Source organism: Nanorana parkeri, unplaced genomic scaffold (assembly GCF_000935625.1).
Source record: "Nanorana parkeri isolate BGI_ZX_2015 unplaced genomic scaffold, ASM93562v1 scaffold205, whole genome shotgun sequence".
Lineage (NCBI taxonomy): Eukaryota > Metazoa > Chordata > Amphibia > Anura > Dicroglossidae > Nanorana > Nanorana parkeri.
Genome location: NW_017306473.1, coordinates 1,243,100 through 1,265,415, shown reverse-complemented (window position 1 = coordinate 1,265,415; position 22,316 = coordinate 1,243,100). Strand labels below are relative to the sequence as shown.

Here is a 22,316-nt window from a genome sequence, read left to right as displayed (position 1 = left end):
ATATATATTACAATATCCTAGTATTGTTTTGTAATTAGTGTTCTTTTCTTTTACAAAAGGCTCTGTGTTCTGCTAGTGTTTTGCCAACCTGAAGAGAGTCTCTAGAGCAGTCTCTCTCAACATTTTTGCCATAGAGGAACCCTTAAAATGATGTTCAGGTCTCTTCAGGTAACCCCTTAAAATGACAATATCTGTAGCTCACATTACATTGGTGACAACACATTGCTGGTCAATAAAAAAAGGGTCCCTTACATGTGTGGTTATGGAAAGAATGGTCCTTACTTTGGTGGTCAGTGTAGTGCCTCTATACTTTGGGGGATAGTGCGAAGAATGCTCCTTAAATTGGTGGTCAGTGGAAAGAATCCCCCCCCCCCCCTTTTTACCCGGCAAAAAGGCAAACGCCCCCCCCCCCCCTTATAGCCAGCTAACATGATCATTGGGGTGAGCAGTTTCTTTCCGGAGAAGCTACACTGGTCCTTTTTCACAGACTCTGGAATAATTGCCTGATTCTGTGGGCACTGCCGGGAAGCAAATTGTGCTACTACTGAAGGGACCCTTAGCATCCACTTGAGGAGCTATATGTTCCATGAAACCCTGAATGAAAAAAAGAGTATGTTTAATCTGCTCAGCCGAGGCAAGAGAAAACACTAGGAGTGTGTTTTGAGAGTGGAGTTGATTCTCAGCGGACAGCATTATGGCTACAGACTTTGTGAGCCAGTAATGACTACAAATGGCAACATCATATGGCAAAACCCTCTTTTAACCATAAAAGATATGTAGGATATTCCTCATAAACGACTTCTAATCATGCTTGTGTCACAGATTTTCCATTAAAGCTTCGGACCACTGTGTAGGAGCCTGTGCTAGGTTTTGGCTTGAATACTCTAGACCAGTGGTTCTCAACATGTGGGTTGTGACCCAAAAGTGGGTCACAACCCACTGTTGAGGGGGTCACCACATGCTTTGTGCTGCGCTAGGTGAGATGCTCCTCAGCCACCTCCTAGAGCAACAGTGTCAGTTCTCTGGCCGCGCCGCTAGATGGCGCTGCAGCACCGGCAGCCGAGGAGGATCAAAGAGAGGGGAGTGGGCGGAGTTGAATGCCGGCTTGACCACCAAAGAGCCCCACTGGCCACCACAGAGCCCGCAATGACCAACACAGAGCCCACACTGGCCACCAGAGAGCCCCATTGACCGCGAGAGAGCCCAATTGACCGCGAGAGAGCCCCATTGAGCTCACATGAGCCCACAATGGCCACCTGAGAGCCCACACAGATACTAGTATTGGTGCATTCCTAAATTTTACCATTGGGGGTCACCACAACCTGGCAAATGTTACCAAGGGGTCCCAGCCCTAGAAAGGTTGAGAACCACTGCTCTAGACTAGGCCTTCTTAAACTTTCTCCACTCGTGACCCCTTTTTGGCCGAGGAAATTTTTAAGGGATCCCAGCGTCGGACGGTGTCTTTCCCCCCAACGTTGGTCGGTGTCTTCTCTTTCCCCCAACGTCGGTCGGTGTCTCCCCCCTCCCCTAGCGTCAGTCAATGTCTCCCCCCCTGCGTCGGTTGGTGTCTCTCTCCTCTTCTCATCCCTCCCTCCAGCATCGGTCAGTGTCTCTCTCCTCTTCTCTCCCCCCCAGCGGTGATGGCGGGCATGGCCGGGGACTCAGATCTCGACCCCCCCTGTTCACTTGCGGGACCCCATATGGGGTCGCGACCCACACTTTAAGAAGCACTGCTCTAGACCATGTACCTCATCATCAGTGGAAATTGTTGTGTCATGGTTCTTTTATAACAAAATTATTGTGTTTTCACATTAAGTCCAAAAGACAACATCACGCATATAAACATGAGCATTACAGAGTAATTCACCAATGTACGACATATTGAGGGAGTCACAAAAGTTTAAGTTAAGTTTACAGATATGTAATAGTAGCACGACTGCTAACAGTTGGTGGGTATAATGTTGTGCCATGTTTTAATGGTGTATTTGTCCTGAAGACCTTCATCCTGTAGTAACAATGTTATAGACTGTTGTGTGGGCTCTACTTCTACTGGATCATCTGTTCTTTGTTTTGCACTATTGATTTGTCTTTTGGATGCAATATTAGCAGATATGTTTGCCTTTTTTTGCAGCTTAAATAGTATTTTGTAAACTTAGTCACGTATTACAGGAAAAAAAATATTTTTTTTTGTGTGGGGTACTCTACACCACTCTCCCCATCAGAAGATTAGTAGGAGTATTATTAGAATATGTTTATTAATACCTACTTAAAGAGACCCTGTCATCATACCATTTTTTTTGTATTTCTCGTTAGATTTTATGTGCATAAAAAACTTTTAAAAGTGCTAACAGGTAGAGTTTTTATGACAGACGAGACTCTGTATGTGTCTTCTGTCATAATTGTTGCCTCCTTGTCTGTCAGCATTTGTTTGCACTGAGTCGTACATGCGCATCACAGTGCACAGGCTTAGCAAGGTCCTGTGCTGAAATAACATAACTTTCATACACATGTGTGGGAGTTACATCATCCTGGCCAATCAAGAGGCCGAAAACAATGAACAATGAACCTGGAAAAAGAACGGCAGAAGATGAAAGCGCCAGTAGCAGAAGAGAGCACTGATATCTTAGCTCTGGAGGAGATTGTCTGCAAGGTTCGGCCATAATGTACTAATATGCATACTAGCACATGATGGCAAACACCTTCTAGGGGCACCAAAATCAGCAGTTTATTACTGTTTTAAAATGTTTTGCATGTTATTTACCTGTAAAATCCTCCCTTGTGTACACTTCCAAAAGCCCTGAGACTGCTGTTGGGTGCCGCCATCTTGGAAGTGATATCAGCAGCCCAAGCAGACTGAGAGCTGTCAAGTGACTCTCCATAGAACTCCCCTTCACTCCTTCCCCAGCAGCTACAGTTTATGTTGGGAAGGGAAAAGCTTGCCCAGCACAGTTGGTAATTAGACACTACCAGAAGAGGAGAGGGCTATGACTTGCAAGGATGGAGGGGGGGCTATGCTAGGGAAATTACTCTTTATGGAGCATCAGTTTCCATAGCAAGTTCAGAGGCACATTGCAAGTCAATAAAAAAATAGTTTATGGAAAAGCGCTGCAAGTAAGCATTTAACATACTTGGGCTTTCTATGCTTTTAGCTGCATTTTTGGGTCTCTTTAAAGAACAGCTGTAATAAGAGAAATAGATGGACTACAATTGCTGATCTTCTTTTGAAATTGCTAGTTGCCTGACTGTTTTAGGAGCTACGGTTTTCACTGACTTGAAAATAGCAAGTAAAGAAAAAGAGAAGTTAGCACACCTTTCGGGATTGGTAAAAGACTTGATAGCAGGTTAGCTAGCATTTTCAGAAAGAGGTCAGCAAGGCAACCTATGCATTCATCTTATTACAGGTTTTCTTTAGATATACAGTATGTTTTATTGGCTTAAATTATCTTTTTACTTCATCCTTTGAATGGAGGGTATTCTGGAGAAAGCTAACTCAATTCCTTGATTTAAGATAGCTTTAGGGAAACAGAGTTCATACAAAGTTCACTCTTAGCACATGGCACTATCACAATAATGATCCACCTTCTTGCTATGTGATCTAGTGCCGCCAGAAATACAGTAGAACTGTGTCCTCTAAATAACACTGATTTGAGATATCTTACCCCCTTTCTACTAAATTTCTTTAGACCACTGCGTAGGTTTTTTTTTACAGTTATTTTATTTGTCAGATATGCTAGCATTTCCTTATTTGAGGTGTACACTGGAGTCTTTCAAGAACAACCTATAGTGTTTATATAAAATGTAGTATTTCCAACACTAAAAATACTGTGATAGTGTTTTTAATAAATGTACTATTCCCAGCACTAAAAATAGAATTTAATGTTTGTATTAGTTTTTTTTATTCAGGTTAAAAAGATATATTACATGAATATACAAATATATGAATATATAAATATAACACAAAATAATTCATTACTTGCAGCCAGTAGGTGGATCTACAATATAAGCACGATCTCTCTGATGTCTCAGCAGCTGAATTGACACAATTCTCCAGAAAGCATAGAGGTAGCGCCCCATTAAGCTTTGAAAGTGTTTATCATATTCACCAGGCCATTGTTTTGGGGCCTTTTCTCTATCATTTTCTTGTGCTATAAAGCCAGTTTTGGTTTATTATTGAAATATTTGTTGGATTAGGCCTCTATGTACGAAATATTGGCTCCAAGTGGCCCCTTTTACCCTCCCTGTCCTAACTGTTATCCATTTTGTCCAACGTTATTTCTTTAATGGCCTTTATTCAAGAAGAATTCTTTTGTTTGTATTTCAATAGAGTCGGTGTGTGTTTTATGGAAATTGCAAAACACGACACAAAAAAGATGACATATTTTTATTTATGCCATGGATTTATTTATGTCATTATTTTTAAGAATGTTTATTTTTTAAACAGAGTTCACTAAAGAGTTATGAATGAGCACCATATGCAATTCAGTGATGTACTCATATAAGCATGAATGGATGTGAGTGTTAGGTATTCATGAGAAAATGTTGACTATTTAACATTGTAAATACTGTTTTTCTGTTGTGCTGTATTTATATAGTTTAAACTTTAGAGTAAATGTGTTGCCAAATCTTTTATTTTTCGGGTTTCAGAAAGAGTAGGGAAACGTTAAAAACCTTGCCAGGTTCTTTTGCTTTCTGTGCCCCCTTGGGGAAATTTCCCATTACTTCCTTTTCCGTAGACACAATAGGAAATTAGAAGAAATCCCCACAAAGTGAAACAAATTACCCTCTTAGACAGTTGCCATCCAAACAGGTGTCTCCATTGGAAGATTTTCTCTCATCTCCTGTTCTGGAGACAACTGTAAAACTTTACATTTATGATAACTCTCTCTGTGACAATGACCACCAGGACAAAGAGAGAGGCTGAATCTCGCCAAGAAGGACATGGACAGCCATCAAAACCTGACTATGCAGATCAAGGCAGCCCAATGGACATTTTGCGAACGAGCCCTCATAACACAAACATTCATTTGTATCTGTGTAAATTTACAGCTTGGGCTACTGAACTGTGTCGACAGCAGGCTATTTTCAACAGGATGTAAAAAATTAGCCTTAAGCTCCATCTGTTGGTTGGATAAAATAATACACCATATTCATATTCAGTATGGCATTTTTATTGGTCAAGAAAGAAAGAAAAAAGAAAGAAAAAGACCACTATAAAGGACCTTTAATTGCAGTCACCCATATCAACTAATCAGGCTCCACCTTGTACTTGTCTAACAGAGTTACTGATTGGTTGTTATGGGTCACTGCAATTAAAGTGCATGTGAAGTGCCACCAAAGTTTGTAACATAAAAGTTATTTAGCTATTGGATAACATGGTGTATGTTGTTGTATGTCACCGATCAGCTTTCCTGGCTAAGAGCCTGGCCATGTGTGCTCCCGCCTCGTGTTCTGTACTAGTCACCATTGAGGACACCACCATTATCATCAGTAGTGGGGCTAAGTTCTTAACCAGGAGAGTTAGTTGATATTTCCAGTACAAATAAGCTAAGGTGGTGTGAAGGCACCATGAGGTGACTGTTATTCAGTTTCAGTGCCATTCACAAACTTTGGTGTCACTTTAGGTATACTTTAGGTGCAGTGCTCTGAGGGTTTAATGTCACTTTAAGTCAGACAGTACAAGATGGGTTATGATTGGTTGCCATGGGATATTGCAAATACGAGTCAGCACCTGAGAAAAATAACTGAGTCTTTTGTAACAGTATCTTCTTATTAAGGACTGGAGAGTGAATTCTCCAGAGCCAGCAATCAGATTGATACTTGTAGGGCATGTGTTTGATGGCTGAGAATAAGTAATTCCAGTGGGAATATGACCATCGTTGAATACATTTTACTGAATTGTAACATGACTTGATTCCTAAACTAATTACAAATACTTTTTGAAAAATGCCATACAGTATGTGAGCCATTTCACTGCAGGTTCTTTCAGTTCTACCATTACTTTGAAGTGTATTTTTTTTATTAAGTATGCCTTTCTTTTTTTTTGCATTTGTATGTTCAGTTTTAGGTTTGCCACTTGCTGATGCCTGAACATGATTACTGTATTTGCTTATGCAATATGCCTGTATTCTGTTTCAGTCTGTAATGTCACAGTATTGAATGAGCCATTCTGCTTTACTAGTCTTTAGCAGTGATGTAATATGGAAAGTATTGTGCTCTCTGGGTGATAAATCATACCCAATAATGTGTCTGCTTAGTACATTTCTAGCTGCTACTGTCTAAGTAACATTAACTCTTAGCCTGTTACCAGGTTAACGGCCTATAAGCCCAAGCCAGGGGAATGTGACTTCCAAATTCTGCAAATAGTGGGTTGGCTGTAACTGTCATGAGATTTTTCTACAGTGCTGCAGGTTTAAACTCAAATATATTACAGCTGTGGGTGATGTAGCAACAGGGCCAGCTCAGAATATGTAGGTTGTACCTGTAATGGCCAGGAACAGATGACATTGTCTGCATGATGCACTGTGGTCCTTTGGATAAAGAACTAAGTGTGAAGTACTGCTTTTTGACTAATCTGCATTTGATTGTGCTGTAATTGTAATATTATTACATGTGATGTATGATTCCTTAAAGCCTATCTCTGGGGAAGCAATAAACATCCCCTTGCAATGGGGCTACCCCCGCACTGCAAAGATAAACTGCTTGTTAATGTCTAGGGGATTGTGTAAAGCAGGTTTGCTTACCAGTTCCCCACTTCCCTGCTGTTTAGCTCTCTCCGCTCCAGCTGTTGAATGTCCCCATCCTTACGTATAAGGCAGGCCTATGGACCCTGGAATATACGTGATGATGTCAGTAGACCCCCAACAGCTGGAGCAGAGGGGGGGAAGAAGCTGTGGGCACCAGTTTAGGAGCCTGCAGGAGTGGGGATCAGGTAAGTAAAATCCTTTACACGGGGAGCCCTAGACATAAATGAGCAGTATGGGGTTAGGCTTGTGTACAGTAAGTAGCCACGAGATGAACACCAGGGGTATAGAGTGCAAGGGCATAGGAGTATTTAATGTACAGTATAGTGTATTGGGGACAGGAGTTTGGAGTACATAATGTGCTGCTCTTTAGTGGTGAGGGGTGAAACTAAGTCTAGCCAGTCGACTGGGGTAGCAAGACAGCAGCATATTATCACAAAGAGAATTGTGCTATGTTAGCATTCATTCCCTTTCCTCTATGGAAAATAGCCTTTCAAAGTTCCTGAGCCTGAAATGGGGGCAGTCAGAGGCAAATACGGAAGAGCTCTCACCGCCTATTGTTCTCAGTGAGAAATTTGCTGTGTATGGCAAATATAAGGGTTGGAATCTTACATTATTTACAGAACCATGTTATTACTATTATTTTATTTCAGCTTCATGTCACCTTGATATATATATCTACAGTATGTATCACCTATTGTTTTTATTGATTAACTGGAATATTTTTAATTATTGTATATTTTTTTTATCTAGGTCTAAAACCAACAGTTGCACTCTGCCAACAAAAATGCAAAAGGACTGGATCCCTGGAGAGCAATTACTGTTCAAGTAATTTTGGTAAGGGAAAAAGGAATTAGCTGGCTTTTACTCCTTAATCAGTGACTTGAGTCACAGTGAGAGAGTGTGCATGAATGTTGGGAAATGGCGAAGAAATGTAGCTAAGGTTTGGCATCAATACTCGGGTTGCCCCGCCTGTGTCTTGCATTAGTGTCAAAGGATTCCTTGAGACATTTAAAAAAGAAAAGCGTAAACATCTGTCCCAGGCAAACAGAGTAAACACAAATGGCCAGACAGAAGGGGAACTGTTACTATATAAAGGTCTTTATTGAGAACGTTGTGTTGCTGGAACACTGTCTGTGTATTCTTGGTTGACAAGGACAGTTTTGTCACCTTGAGGCCCAAATCCATACTCTGTTATAATTCAATTTCAATGTGACACAATGTTAAAATTAACTTTATTCTATATTAATGTAAGCTAAAGTTAGTGTCATTGTGTAATAATCACTGAATTAACAAAACACGTTACTTTGCAAATAGTTTTGCAATCCAAAAATACCACATTTGTTAATAGGTGCAGACAACAGTTTCAAGGGTTCTTGATCATAAGTCAGATTGCAGACAGTAGTGCATGCTAGTTAAAAATATTGTCACTTTGTATTTATGTGCATTATGTCTGCTGCCAGGTAACACAACAGGACATTTTACATGTAGTTCCTAATGAGGAGACCACTAATGTCCACGTTTCAGAAAATTTTATGTTATCAGACACAACAGCAAATTGTACATATTCTACTAGGTACTTACTGCTTTCACTGCTCCCTCATACTTGTAGAGGCATGGGACTTGTACTGGGAGATGTTCAATTTTATTACATCACTGTGTGGAAAATGTAGACAAGGCCGACTGATAGATTTTATTGTACATTCACATCTCATTTAATAAGCTGAACCACATTCCCTAGATGTAAAGTATATTAATCTACAGCTCCACCAGGACAACCAACACAACCTGCACATTGTCTATGGGGTACCATCAATACTTTGAGAGTTCACACCAGCATAAAGGGCTAAATACGTGATAAATTCAACTTTATGTTATTTATTATTGTACATTCCTGCCTTCCAATCCAATTTGTCAGAAATTGGAAGGTGAAATTCAAGTTATACAGTGTAAATAATAAGTTCCTCTGGTGGTTCAAAAAGTCTCAGACATTCCTGGATCCATCAACACCACACATTTATGAAAGCCCTTGCATTGAGGTGCTCCCTGCAGGTTTTGTTTCAGGAGGTCTGGTATTTCCAAAAAACTGCCCAGTCCAATGATTAAAAGGTTCACAATTATAGTCCTTTCACAGAAAGTTCAAGTACTACTCCAAGCAAACAGCTAAATAGATAAAATAAATACATAAATACATATATGGGAGATGTAGTACTTGCTGATGGATTTGTATATCTGTCCATCCAGGCCTGCGATTTACATAGCTTTGCTGCACTGCACAGTCCTGTCCTGTCTGGTGCTCCTGTCTGACTCATCAGATTGCCAGGTCTGGAGGGCACATGAGATTGAAACTAAGCCTAACCCAAGAAGGGTTAAGAAAACCCATCACTTTTGGAGCTTTACTCTAACTTCCTGCTGCATCTCTAGGACAAGTGAAGTGAAATTTCCCCACTGGTACATAGACAGAAAAAAAAAACGGTCAGAGGATTTACCTCTTCTCGACTTCATCCAAAACTAGAAAAAGTTTGGGCTATATATACACTTTAAACTTTGTGGTTGTTTCACACTCTGCACAACATCCAGATGATATGCAGGAATACTGAATAATAACCATGTCCACAAGCATTTGTGGTTATCATTGATTTGGATTTGTCATTCTTTCTGGATGTTATCCATGCAGGTACTAACAAGATGTGAATGTATGCTGAATGTCCTTTGCTGATAACGTAAATAATGTTGGGGAATATAGTATCCCACTCCAGCCTCCCAGCATTATATAATATATTACGAACATGCAATGACTGTACAAAGCTTGATATAAATCTTTTATTTTGCTCTTCCAGTGATCACTGGCACGGTTATAACAACAGTAAGCAAAGGAGGAAGTGTACACGCAACAGTGTCCATTATCAATGTTTACAAAGAGGGGACACTGGCCATCCAGCAGGCTGGCAAATCAATGAGTGTCAAGATCATTGTGGTGTGCAAACATTGTCCACTCATCAGAAGAGGTCAGTAACACAATGCAATGTTAAATATTTATTTATACAAATAAACGTAACCCAGCAGGACAGAGGAAATGCTTTGTTCTAATCTCCTATTTCAGGCAGCATGTTTTGTAAAGTGTCCATAGCACTTATAAACATACGAGTTAGCCATTTTGTTGCTCGGAATAGAATTTTACACAAACTCATTAATTTATAGGTATACAGTTTTTTGTTTTTTTTTAACTGATGGTTTCATCTCCTAAGGAGCTCCAGTAATAACAGCAATGAGTGAAAGTTGGCTTCGCAGGTGGGTTGGGGGAACCATGAACCTGGTAAGCCCAAACATAGCACTGAAGCCAACTGATGTCTATGGGGGCTAATTTTTTTCTGCTTTTTTTCAAAGGCAATTTGCAAGCTTTAGTAAAAAAAAGGGCATGGGTCTCTGGGCAGTGCATCTTCACTAAAGGGTTAATTCAAATAGTTAGTAAAAAGTCCAGACTTTTGACAAAATCCTTTAATTGAAAAAAAAACAAACAGTCAATTTTTGACTATTCCTTTAATAAAAAAATGAAGAAAAAAATGCCTCCATCGATGTAATCCAGAGTCAGGATCAGGATGCAGCACCCCCGCCGACCCGCCGACATAAAAAAAGCCCCGCCGCAGACGACCACCCGAATCTGACGAAAACTAACAAAAATGACATTCAGTTTGAAAGTCAACAGATGGGCGGAGCGAGCCATGACGCCACGGCTCGCTCCGCCCATTTGACATCCTCAGCTGTCAACTGCTACATATTGCAGTCATATATATCAAATGCTTCTATGCTTAAAGTACAGAGGCTATAGTGAAGTGGTTAGAGGTACTTAATTGCCATTGTGAAGTTCGCTGGTTCTAGTCCAGCCATGGGAGAGTAAAGTTTTTTTGTTTTTTTCATAAACGAATTTCGGCAGGACTACCGCTAACGAATTTCATCCGAAACGAATTTAATTTCGGACCCGAAAAACGAAACTAAACTAACCAAATATTTTTTTTTTCAAAACTAAACTAAACTAAACAAATGTTTTTGGGTTTTTTTCAAAACGAAACTAAACTAAACTAATTTTTTGCTGGTGCACATGTCTAGTGATAATTGTCTTACAGCTTCCACCACAACGTAATTCCGTTTAATTTAACTAGGTGTCAGCCCGATACACCATGGTGGGGAAAGTGCTTAAAAAAGAAAAAACTTCTTCTGTTAAAAGCCACATGGCATGGGAATAGTTCAAACTGGTGTTCTGGAGAACTAAGGTACTAACCCCACTCACCCCCTCCCATAACACTAATCTATAATTAAAGCCCAACTTCGGGGCCACTCCCCACAAGCTCTTTTTTCTGATATTTTCTTGCAAGTCATGTGACACACAGGGTCCTCTTCTTTGATTTTGTCCCAGGAGAGGGCAGTCCTGGATGAAGCAGAAAGCGGTGCTAATGTGATGACATCAGCCCCGTTCTATGCATCAATGATCTGTGAGTGCAGGGAGCTGTGGGTAGGGGGCAAGGCCATGACGCCCAGCACTCATACAGGGTTATGCACAAAAGTGTGTAGAGTTTGGAGAAGGCAGAAGTGAACAATCTAGGACAACATAGCTGATTTGGAAAGATTCTCCAATTCAGCTCACTTTCCAGTTCATCTATGTTGTCCTAGATTGTTCACTTCTCCTGTCTTCTTTAAACTCTTCACCCTTTTGTGAATAGCCTTGTCAGTCTTTCCTAACTTTTTTGGATTGAGTGGCACTGGGCATCATTCAACCCATAAGACTGAGGACATCTAGGTGCAAAGAAGAGGTACTGCTGGAGGCTGCTCAAACTGAATGTGAGTATAGCAGCCCAAGAGTATTACTTTTTCTCTTTAAAACCTCTAAGGAGACTTTTCAAAACAAATCAGCCCAGAGTTGAGCTTTAATCCTCTTCAAGTATGATTTGAGAGCAAGTGCATATGATTGCAATGTGGTAGTCCCACATTTTATGTCACAGTGTTCTTGTTATCTAATTGCGTCTTAATTTGTGCTGCTGTCTCCCCACAGGCTTGAATTATATTATCATGGGCCAAGTAGATGAAGAAGGCAGAGCAAAGATCTTTCCCAACAGCTTTATCATGAGCTTCAAGACAAAGAACCAAAAATTGCTGAACACACTGAAAAATAAGAGATGTTAGACGTCAGTTCTGTTTTTTGAAAATTGACTGTTCTGTTTCCCCTGTTTCAAGGGGGAGATTTTATGTACCCACAGTTCAATCCATCAAGAAAGCTGACTTGTGCTGAGCCTGAGGCACAGTGACAGATGCACTGGACAGCCATCGCCTACAATTGTACCTATTAGCACCTCCACTAGGGGGTGCTGTCATATAAGCTTCTCCCATAGAGATTCCAGTGATATAAACTGAACTGTTCTAGGTTCTGACTACTTTTAAAATTGTTTTATTTATACATTTCTGAAAACTTTGAGAAATATATTTTTAGTAATTAATAATATGGTCTTGTAACATATGAACATTTTTAAGTGCAATATTTATACTTATTTCTTCTTTTGACTGAGATTTTTTTTCCAGTGAAATATGTCTTTTTAAATGCCGTTTTGTGTGCAACCTATGCTTAATAAAACCTATTCACTATTTTTTTTATGATTATGAAAGTTTATACACTTAAATCAATAATACAGCTAATCACAGCTTAATTAAAGTAGTAAATATCTATCTAGGAAACACTGCAGCTCTGGCAATGTGAGAAAGTTTAACTTATTTTACTTTCACCCACTATAAAGAAAGGAAAATACATAGGTGAATCCCAGTGAAATACCCAAGTATGAGGAAGCACTTCAGTAAACTCTTGATCCTTCTTCCTACAGTGCAGTGCTGGGTGCCTGAGCAACCATTAGTCAGGATGAATTGCTGTAACATGTGTGAAGGAGAGAGGCCTTCCTCTGTATGTTGGAACTTTCTTTATGTACAGATGCAAATCGAACAACAAAGGGGGGTACAAGCAGTGGGTGTTGTGGTAAATTAAAGGGTTAACTGACATTGATGCTTTGTCCTACATGGGCACAGTACAGTTTCGCTATTTTCTGTGTTTTTAATATTCGCTCTGCAACCTTATTTAAAAAGAACTTTACAACCCTAATAGTGTACTGCCCCTTATTCTGCCACATTATTCTACGCTGCACATCTTCCCTGTAGATAAACTACAGAAGGATGCTCTTAGAGGTAGGGAACAAAGAGCCTATGTTTTCAGGTCCAGATTTAGACATCCACAAGGTAAGGATACAGCAGGCACAGCCATTTAGTTAGTGGGCAAGTCAACTGGTTAGGATGAATACCAGGGCAAAAATATAGATATAATCAGCAGGTAGGCTATATCCTCTGAGTATGTTCAGATGGTGGTGATGGATTGCAGGACATTACTGCACGCTCATTACCATGCATGCCTTAACTTGGATTGTGGTAAGGCAGCACATTCATTTTTGCCAACTCAGCACAACAGACAATTTCATGGACATAAACCTTTTTGGTTTACATCAGTGCATTGTGGTGCGCTAAAACACATGTTCTTTGTGGTGTCCTGTGTAGATGCATTGGGGTTCATTCAAAATAAATGGCACTGCAATGCAATACACAGATAGCTGTACATTAACAAGCAGTATGGTAACACGTGATAATAAGCACATTACTGCAACACATGTATCATGGACAGATGGGCCCTACATTAAATGTTGTCATCTTTGACTGGGTTGTCATTTTAAGACTTGAAAGGTAAACCAGCTTAGAAATAGAATTTAGCTACTAAGTGAAAGCCAGGAGGAAGACTGACCTGACTTAACACTGAGAGTTGTCCTCAGGATTGCACCACCAACACTGGCACATCTGCTATTCATGTTCATGTTGAGAAACATAGTCAGATCCCACCACAAAACCCAACAATGGTTATGCTATATCACAGGCACTCTTTAACAAATTGCTCCCACATAGATTACTCCCATGAAATTCTGGTCATCACCGGGCCACTTCTGGAAAACTGATACAAAAAACTTTAGGTTGTTGCATTCTTAAAATTGAATTGGAGAACAATTTGTTGGGAAGAACATGAAGTTCAGTCACCCCTAATTATAAGGTAAATCCAATTAAGATTTAGCTACATAGTGAAAACCGGCAGGAGGACTGACCTGACCTAACACTGAGAGCTGTTGCAGCTTTGCACCACCAACACTGGCATTTCCGCTATTCATGTTGAGAAATGTAGTCAGACCCCCACCACAATAACCCAGCAAAGGTTATGGTATATCACAGGCACTCTTTAGCACATTGCTCCCAGGAAATTCTGGTTGTTACAGGGCCACTTCGGGAAAATTGATAACTTTAGGTTGTTGGAGTTTTACAGTTGAATTGCAGAACAACTTGTAGGGAAGAACTTGAAGTTTAGTAATGCCAAAACAGCTCTCAAAACATTAGATCACTTATTTGTCTTTCTTTACAAAGTTTCTTTATTCTTATATTCTCCACATCCACAACTTAACCACTTTTATATCCCGATAGCAGAGGTTCCTGTGTCTGCTCCACCTAATGCTTCTGGACAAGGTAGACGAGCTGTAGTGTCCAGTTCCCATGTGTCTGTCTGCTGGAAACACTAACTATGAATTCCTGAAAATCCAAAGAGACTTAAAATATTTATTAGTAACCTAGCACAACCCCTCTGGAATCATCAACAGTGACTGGCTAGCCTTATAAATATTTGTAATTTAAACTTTTATTAATCCTAGCTCAATCCTCTGGAACACACCAAAAAAAATTGGCTAAAGCAACAATAATAGAGCTTAGAGCATCCAGAAAATCCCTGACAGCTCAGCTAAGTACAGCCTTAGGTTCAGAGAACACTATAAAAAACAAAAAATCTTTACATGAAACTACAGCCTACAGTTCTGTTCCAACATTGATAACTAGAGAACATTGAGCTGTCATATGTCCATGAAGTTTTAAGTCATCCAGGTCTTGGGATATCTAATAGTGGTAAATCACTCAACCGGACTTTGTAATTATCCTCAAAAGGATCCACTTGGAATGTTCTTATATTGCAAAGAATAAGTATAAAGTGATGGCTTAAATATGCAAGTGGGCATTCCGCATGCGAAATCTGTTACAGCAGCAAAGACAAAATTCTCTCCTCAGTCCCATCAGACAAATTGCAGTTTTCTTAAATGTGTACACAGGGTTTGTATTTTAGGGAGCGTAGATGAAGTATTTACTGGTATCTTCTGCTCTAAAGCTGTACATTTCTAAAATCCCAATATGTTTTTGCAGAAGGAAATCTATTGGCCAGTGAGGTTATCCATCATACTGATCTTTTCATGAGGCAAGCTATGAATCTAATGTCATCTTAGCAACTGTATGTTTTTTTTTTTTGCCAAACAAGCAATTATTTAAAATGCACAAACAAGTAGATAAATAATTTTGGTGTGACTGATCGTGGTGATTGTTGTGTCAATGTGCACATTGGGCTATATGAACAAGTTTTATTTTCATCTCATGGAAGATGCCATGGGCATTTTATTTGTCCATCCTTGTTTTATCACCAACAGCCATGAAAGACTGGCTGTTGGAGTCTCATTCCTTCTGTTCTTACCTCCCTAATGTACAAGAAATAAATGCAAAAAGGAAGTTGAGATCTCTTTGAAATGGCTGCAGCACATGAGCAAATATCGTGCCATTGGAATCCCCAAAAAAGGGGCAATTCACTAATGATCATATGTTATTTCAACTGCGAAGGTCGCATTATTATTATTATTAGAAGGAGGAAGTGAGTTACTTAGGACTGATTTGGGCTAACTAAGTGTTAATAAGGGGTAAAATTTGAATTGTTTTTAATTGTTTTTTTTACTTGTAGAGCTTACATCATATGTAAGTCTAAAGGTGTTATTAGTGGAATGCTTTTATTCTACTTCTGATTCTGTTTTTCCTGAAACTATTGCTTAGTGTAAGGTTGAACTAGTAGAATTGTTATTTCATATCAATCATTAATAGAATAAAAATGGGGAAATTATATGTTCCCTGAGCTAAGGGTTAAATAATACACATTCATTAATGGTTGGCACTCTTATGTATAGCCACCTCCCTTAAATTTTTGCCACATAGATGTCTGGAATAACACCATGACACGTTTAACTAATTCTCCTGTTAAAACAGTGATATTTTCCTTTCTCACTGAGAAGGACAAAGTTTGTCCAAATCCACACCCCAGCTGGAGTGTGCTTCTCATGTGTAATAACACAGTTAAAGATAAAGTATAGCAAAATGAATTGAAATTGAAGACAATAACTGCTGTAAACAATACAGAACTGAAATATACGATAAGTAAACCTTCATTGTTGTATGTGAACGAATATAAATAACTTGGATGTATTGTATACCAGAAACCATTCACTACTTTAGTTCTCTATAGTTTACACAGTGTTAAGCCGCTGAGACTGAAGTTAACTGCGATAGCTATCTCAATTGGCAAGAGAGCTTCAAAGCAAAATCTGAAAATAAGCTTTCCAGAAGAAATGTCAGCTTTTATCACATGGTTAGAAATAGTTCCCTACAATTCTACTTATACTGCACAATCAATGTTCTTTTCTCATTATTATTGTTACTCATTTACTTACTGTTTTGGCTTGTTGCCTTCTTTCTTGTAATTTGTGATAACCTTTACTTAATTAAGAATTTATAAAAAAAGAAATAGTTCACTTTGTAAAGTATAGCTAAAACAAGCTATCTTTATCAAAAGAAATCATTATTCACAAATGTATATGTGAATGATGTCAGCAAGCTGGCATTGCTTGTATTTGGCGCAAAGACTTGGTGGTTTTAGCAGCAATCCTTATGTAGGATGGTCTGGTGCTATTAAGAACAAGGTAAGTTAAATTTAATGGTATTCATTTAGTATAAGGGTTGCAAATTAGATAGCATAGGTGCAAATTAGATAGCATATCATGTTAGATAAGAACATAATTTATTGAGCATCCTTGTACATAAAATCAACGTAAAAATAAATGAGGCAGTCAAATCTCTGCTATATTATGGTCTATCTCTGTGGGCCAACAATCAGCCCATTATATAGCAAATCAGTGCATTATATCAGGACCCAATATTAGCAAACCCATTAAAAGAGTTTACAAAGTTTTAGAATGGACTTTTCTTCATCCTTGTATGATGTGGCCCAACACAGTTCAATGCGTTTTGCAGCAAGCTTCCTTCAGGAACTGGAGGTGACTGGATTAAGTCTACATTAGCTGCCATACATTTAACTGTCACAGGGGAACAGCCCTGCCTATTGGTGGGAACCGCAGGGGGATATAATCAGGGATTGGTGCATGAATCTTATTGATTAAAGAAGAATTCCAGATAATTTTTTAATTAACCCTTGCAGTGAAGCTACCCTCACACTGCAAGGGTTAACTGCTCATTTTGGTCTACAGAGGAGAGTAACAAAGCTATACTCACCCAATCCTCCAAGCCAGCTTACTCTTAAATTGGTCCCTGGAGCCTCACTCCCCCTCTGCTCCAGTGGTATAAGGTCCCTGAGTCATCATGTTCTATACACAGTGTATAGGATGTGATGACAATAAAGGACATTTCATTGCTGCAGTGTAGGTGACAGGCTTCAGGGAGCGATTTTCCAGCCAGCCATCTCACAAGTTCTGGTGAGTATAACGTTGTTATTTTCAGCCCTAAACCAAAACAAGCAGTTAACCCTTGCAGTGTGGGGGTAGCACCACTGCAAATTAACCCCACTGCAAAGGTTAATTAAAAAAATTACCCAGAGTTCTTCTTTAATGATATGTGTAGATCGCTCGTTTAAGGGCATACAAAAAGATGTAATCATCTAACAAGATGTTCCCAATCCTTGATGGATTACTATCCAATATGGAGTCCCAGGCAACAGATAGGGTCATGATAGGGTTATGTTTTAGAATGTTGAGTTTATTGTTAATTCTTAGAATCAGGATGAGAGTTAAAGATGAGAGTTAAAGTGTTACATGTTAGGATCAGGTTAAGTCTTAAGGGTTATAAAGGTAAGTTACATTTTAGAGAAGAGGATACACTTTTTTGCTGCCTGAGCCATGGTTTTGTTTTGCTATTTGCAGACATGCTACAGTGCACATTTTTAGAAAACTTGAGACCACAGATGATTATATATTTTTTGAAAGCAAAGGACCCATAGAATAAAAACATGGTGGTTGCAATTTGTTGCATTATATTAGTGCTACTTTTTGTTAAATATATATTTTTGGTAACAAATATGATTACATTTATTTTGTCCACACAAACACATAAAATGTCCACATTTTCTGTAAATTATACAAGATGAGACTGAGTTGAGTACATAGATACCAGATATGTCAAAACATTTCCATAGGTGACCCTTTATAGACCCTTACAGCTACACCTTTCACTTAGAGTTACCCATAAATAATGGCCCTAATCCAGCCACAAGTTTGTTTACATCCCAATACTGCTAAGCCATAATCTTAATGGTGGTGATAGTTAAAGGGTTAAAGAGACATTGTCGCCTTGCCCATTCAAGGCAAAGTGGCAGTGTCTGTGTAAAGACCAACATCCCCCCTGTATACAGATGTCTCCAGTGCTCTCTTGACCCTTCCTTATGTCACAAACACCACCAAAATACCCAGATTTGGCCGGTGTTGGAGCTCAGAGATAGCATGTCATGTGACATTGCTTGGACCCAGTGATAGCCACTAGACTCGTGCACTGCTTCATGGGAGGCAGTGACATGCTCTCCCATACCATATTTTTTTTTTCTATTGTGCATTCCAGTCCCAATGACACCCATTCCTTATTCCTGATATCACATGGACAGGAAGTTGCAAAGAGTATTGTGCCATAACTGTTTGTGATATTCGGTGGTCATGCAGTCCAGGAAACTTGTCTCATTCTCTTCTTTCATCTATTTTCTGAAATGTTTTTTAATACCCACGACTAAAAACATACATGGCCACATTCAAAAGGCAGGATGGAAGTTAAGATTTTTCATATATTTCGCTTGTTACATGCATTTTTCAGACCAGTGACAGCATAACCAGGGTCAAGGTGACAGGCCCTTTGAAAACAAGTCAAAAGTGACCCTCCCATAGTAGTATCTTCAAAGGTTCAGCTGCATTCTCAATTAAAAAAGGCTTTTATGAGATAAAACTCTAACTACTAATTACATTGCTAGAATAAAATTGAAAATCTAGAAATGTTTAAACATAAGTAGGGCAAACATGTCCACGGTGTCCTTGTTGTATGCCTATTAATGTACCATACAGATGGAGCACCTACTGAAAATAGTGGTTTGGAAACTTCATGTGCACTGTGGTTTAGCTGTCTAACTTTCCTATTAAATGGATGCTTTTTTCTGAGCCTGAAAATGAATCTGTGTATGTAGCCTTTCATGGACAGGTGTAACAATTAATTATATCAATATCATTAATTTGTTCAGTTCTTTTACACGTAGCTACCGTAAATAGCTCATGTCTGGTAATAGTCAAAATTTTTCCTATTAAAAATCAGATTTCAGCTCACACATTCCATAAGTTTCTTAAAACGTTTGCAATATTGCAATGAATGGAAAAATCAAATTCCGTTTTATTTTCCAGGCAAGTAACTGTTGCATCAGTTTCTCACTTCTTGTTGTAAAGATATATGACCGTGAACAGCGTCTTGATTTTTTAAACACATATCTGAAAAAAAGAGTGTGATCTCATTTTCCTGTAATCAGTCTAGGTATTTTACAGTCAATAAATTCATATTCGTTTTCATGAGTGTTATAACTTCTTCTTTGCATGTTCATCTCCATTTTCCAGACATCTCAAAGGTAATAGTCCAATTTGACCAAGCTCTTGTGTATGGTTTCAGTTTTATGTAAGTTAAATAAAATGAAAGAAAAATCTGCATATACAGTTGTCATCAAACAAAAGCAATTGAAATAGGTCAACACAAGGAAGTGGTTTCCCCAAATTCAACTGGAAATGCAACGTTTAATGACTTCGGCAGTCTCAAAATTATTCAACCCCTTCATGGCAAGCATCTTTAGTACTTAGAAGATCACCATTTTGCTGGTATGACCTGCTACAAATGAGATGCTTAGTCAGACACCAGCTTCTGGGAGTGTTCATGAGGAATCTTTGCCCATTCCTCATGAGCAATGGCCTCTTTTAGTAGAATTCTTGGGTTTGTGTGCTACAACTGCCTTTTTCAAGTCCCTCCAGAGATTTTCTATGGGGTTTTAAGTCAGGGGGCTGTGATGGCCACTGTAGAATCTTCCAGGACTTCTTCTGCAACCAAACCTTGGTGGAGTTTGAGGTTTGCTGGGGATCAAAGCTCCAGCTTCCTCACAGATGGCATGACATATTTCTCCTAGGATCTCCTGACAGTTCAATGAATCCATCTTGCCTTCCCGGACGTGGAGCCTTCCAGTGCTGGAGAATGCAAAGCAGCCCCAGAGCATCGCAGAGCCACCATGATGCTTAACTGTAGACAAAGGGTGTTCTTTTTAGCGTATGCTGATCCATAAGGCCAAAAAGATCCAGTTTTGTTTCATAGCTCCACAGAACAGAAAACTTATGTGGCTTATTTATAAGTTTTTGAGCATATTGGAGCTTTTCTTGTGCTTTTGAATCAGTAGTGGAGTTCTTGGAGTTCTAGCATGAAAACCCTATGCGCCTTACTGTGCAAACTGAAACCTCACTGCCTGACTGTTGCCACCAAGTCTTGCTGCAGGTCTTTTGCAGTCACTTGAGGGTTTTTCTCAACCTGCCATCTCAGAAATCTGGTTGCAGCTGTTAATAGCTTCCTTTTTCCACTTCATCCAGCTAGTGTAACCACTCTTCCTTTAACTTTGAACTTGCGAACTATGCTTTCAATGGTGTCTCTAAGAACATTCAGTGGCTTTGCTATCTTTTTGTAATCTGTTTCTTGTTTGTGAAGGGTGATTATAGCTTCTCTTAACTTTTTGGATAATTTTTTGACTTAGCCATATTTCTAACATGCAGTCAAACATAATACTCAACAAACAACTAGCCAGCAAACAACTAGCTCAAGCACACATGGTGCTACTAATGAAGCCCTTAATTAGTTGTATCAGGTTTTTCTTGAGACAACACCTATTTTGTAGATTTGTGCTCTTGTGAGGGATTCTATTCAGGGGGTTGAATAATTTTGAGACAGCAGAAGCCATTAAAAGCCATTGCATTTTTGTCTATCCTGGATTGGCAGAATGGCATCAATCAAAATGAAACCATTCTGCCAAAACTGCTTTATTATTTTGGGACATTGCCTGTCAAAATCCCTATGCCCGATCTTAAAGCTTTGCAACGCTCGCTTCTCCAATTTACATGGGATAACTCCGGTCATAGAGTCGCCAGGTCTGTGTTAGTAGCCCCTGGATCACAGGGTGGATTGGCTTTTCCGGACATATTCAAATATTACTTAGCTGTTCATTTACGTCACCTGGCTTCCTGGTCCTCCCTATACCCGCCTAACAGTTGGGCAGAAATAGAAAACCTCTGGTTCTCCCCACTACATTTAAATTCCATCCTTTGGCCTATCCCTCTGTCATCACAGGTCCTTGCCTTTTATCAACCATGCAACACACTAAAGCTATCTGGCGTTTTGCAGGGCCTACATTTAATCTCGCCTTGCCCACTACTTCTATGAGATAATTCCTATACACGCCCCTCCTACCTGCCACGCTTAATCATTACACTGCTCGTCCCTGACTGGACCACTCTCTTTTTCGTTTTAGAGATATTATTCATAAAGTAGATAGGACCCTAATGCCTTTTTCTACCCCGCAAGCTTGGCTCAATTTACAGCCAGATCTCTTTTTACATTTCTTCAGATCAAACACTTTGCATACACAGTCTCCACTTCTCTCACTTTCTCACCATCAACCTCATTTGGAAGACTGTGTTTAGACGGTCACACCCGCAAACATTTGATATCTGACATTTATAAATTGCTTAACTCGATTTCCGCTCTCCCTTTTACTAAACATAACTATATGCTTAAGTGGGAGAGGGCCCTGGGCTGGACATTGGACATGGAGAATTGGGAGGCGATCTGAACTAATGCTAGTAAGACCTCTATTTGTACCTTATATCAAGAAAATCAATACAAGATTCTTTATCACTGGTAACGCGCCCCGGATTTGCTACATCACATGAATCCTTCGCTGCCACCTGAGTGCTGGCGATGTATGACCTCAAGGGGTAGTTTACTGCACCTATTCTGGGAGTGTCCAAGGATACGCCCCTTCTGGAAGTGTACTATATCCCTGCTTCAAATGTTAGTTGACGAGACTATACCAGAAGATACTGTACACTTGCTTTTGGGCCTCCCCATTTCATATTTTTCGAAGACCACTACTAAACTTATTAATCATGTCCTTACCGCAGCCAGATGCCTAATAGCCTTAAAATGGCGGCAATCCACTCCTCCATCTGAGGCAGAATTGTTGCGAAGGATCCATGACATCCATAACCTTGAATACCTAACGGCTCGATTACGTAACACCTGGCAATTATT

At 39.5% G+C, this 22,316-nt stretch overlaps 1 protein-coding gene across 1 annotated transcript in view; it reads left to right on the top strand.

Moving 5' to 3' along the window:
- The window catches only part of PCOLCE2 (procollagen C-endopeptidase enhancer 2), a 51,750-nt gene extending 39,392 nt beyond the window's left edge, over window positions 1–12,358 (top strand). The window contains exons 7-9 of the mRNA XM_018555622.1: window positions 7,494–7,577; window positions 9,581–9,748; window positions 11,788–12,358. Coding sequence (XP_018411124.1) covers window positions 7,494–7,577; window positions 9,581–9,748; window positions 11,788–11,918 — 383 coding nt within the window. The 3' untranslated portion in view covers window positions 11,919–12,358. The remainder of the gene's footprint in view (window positions 1–7,493; window positions 7,578–9,580; window positions 9,749–11,787) is intronic.
- The last annotated feature ends 9,958 nt before the right edge of the window (window positions 12,359–22,316 follow it).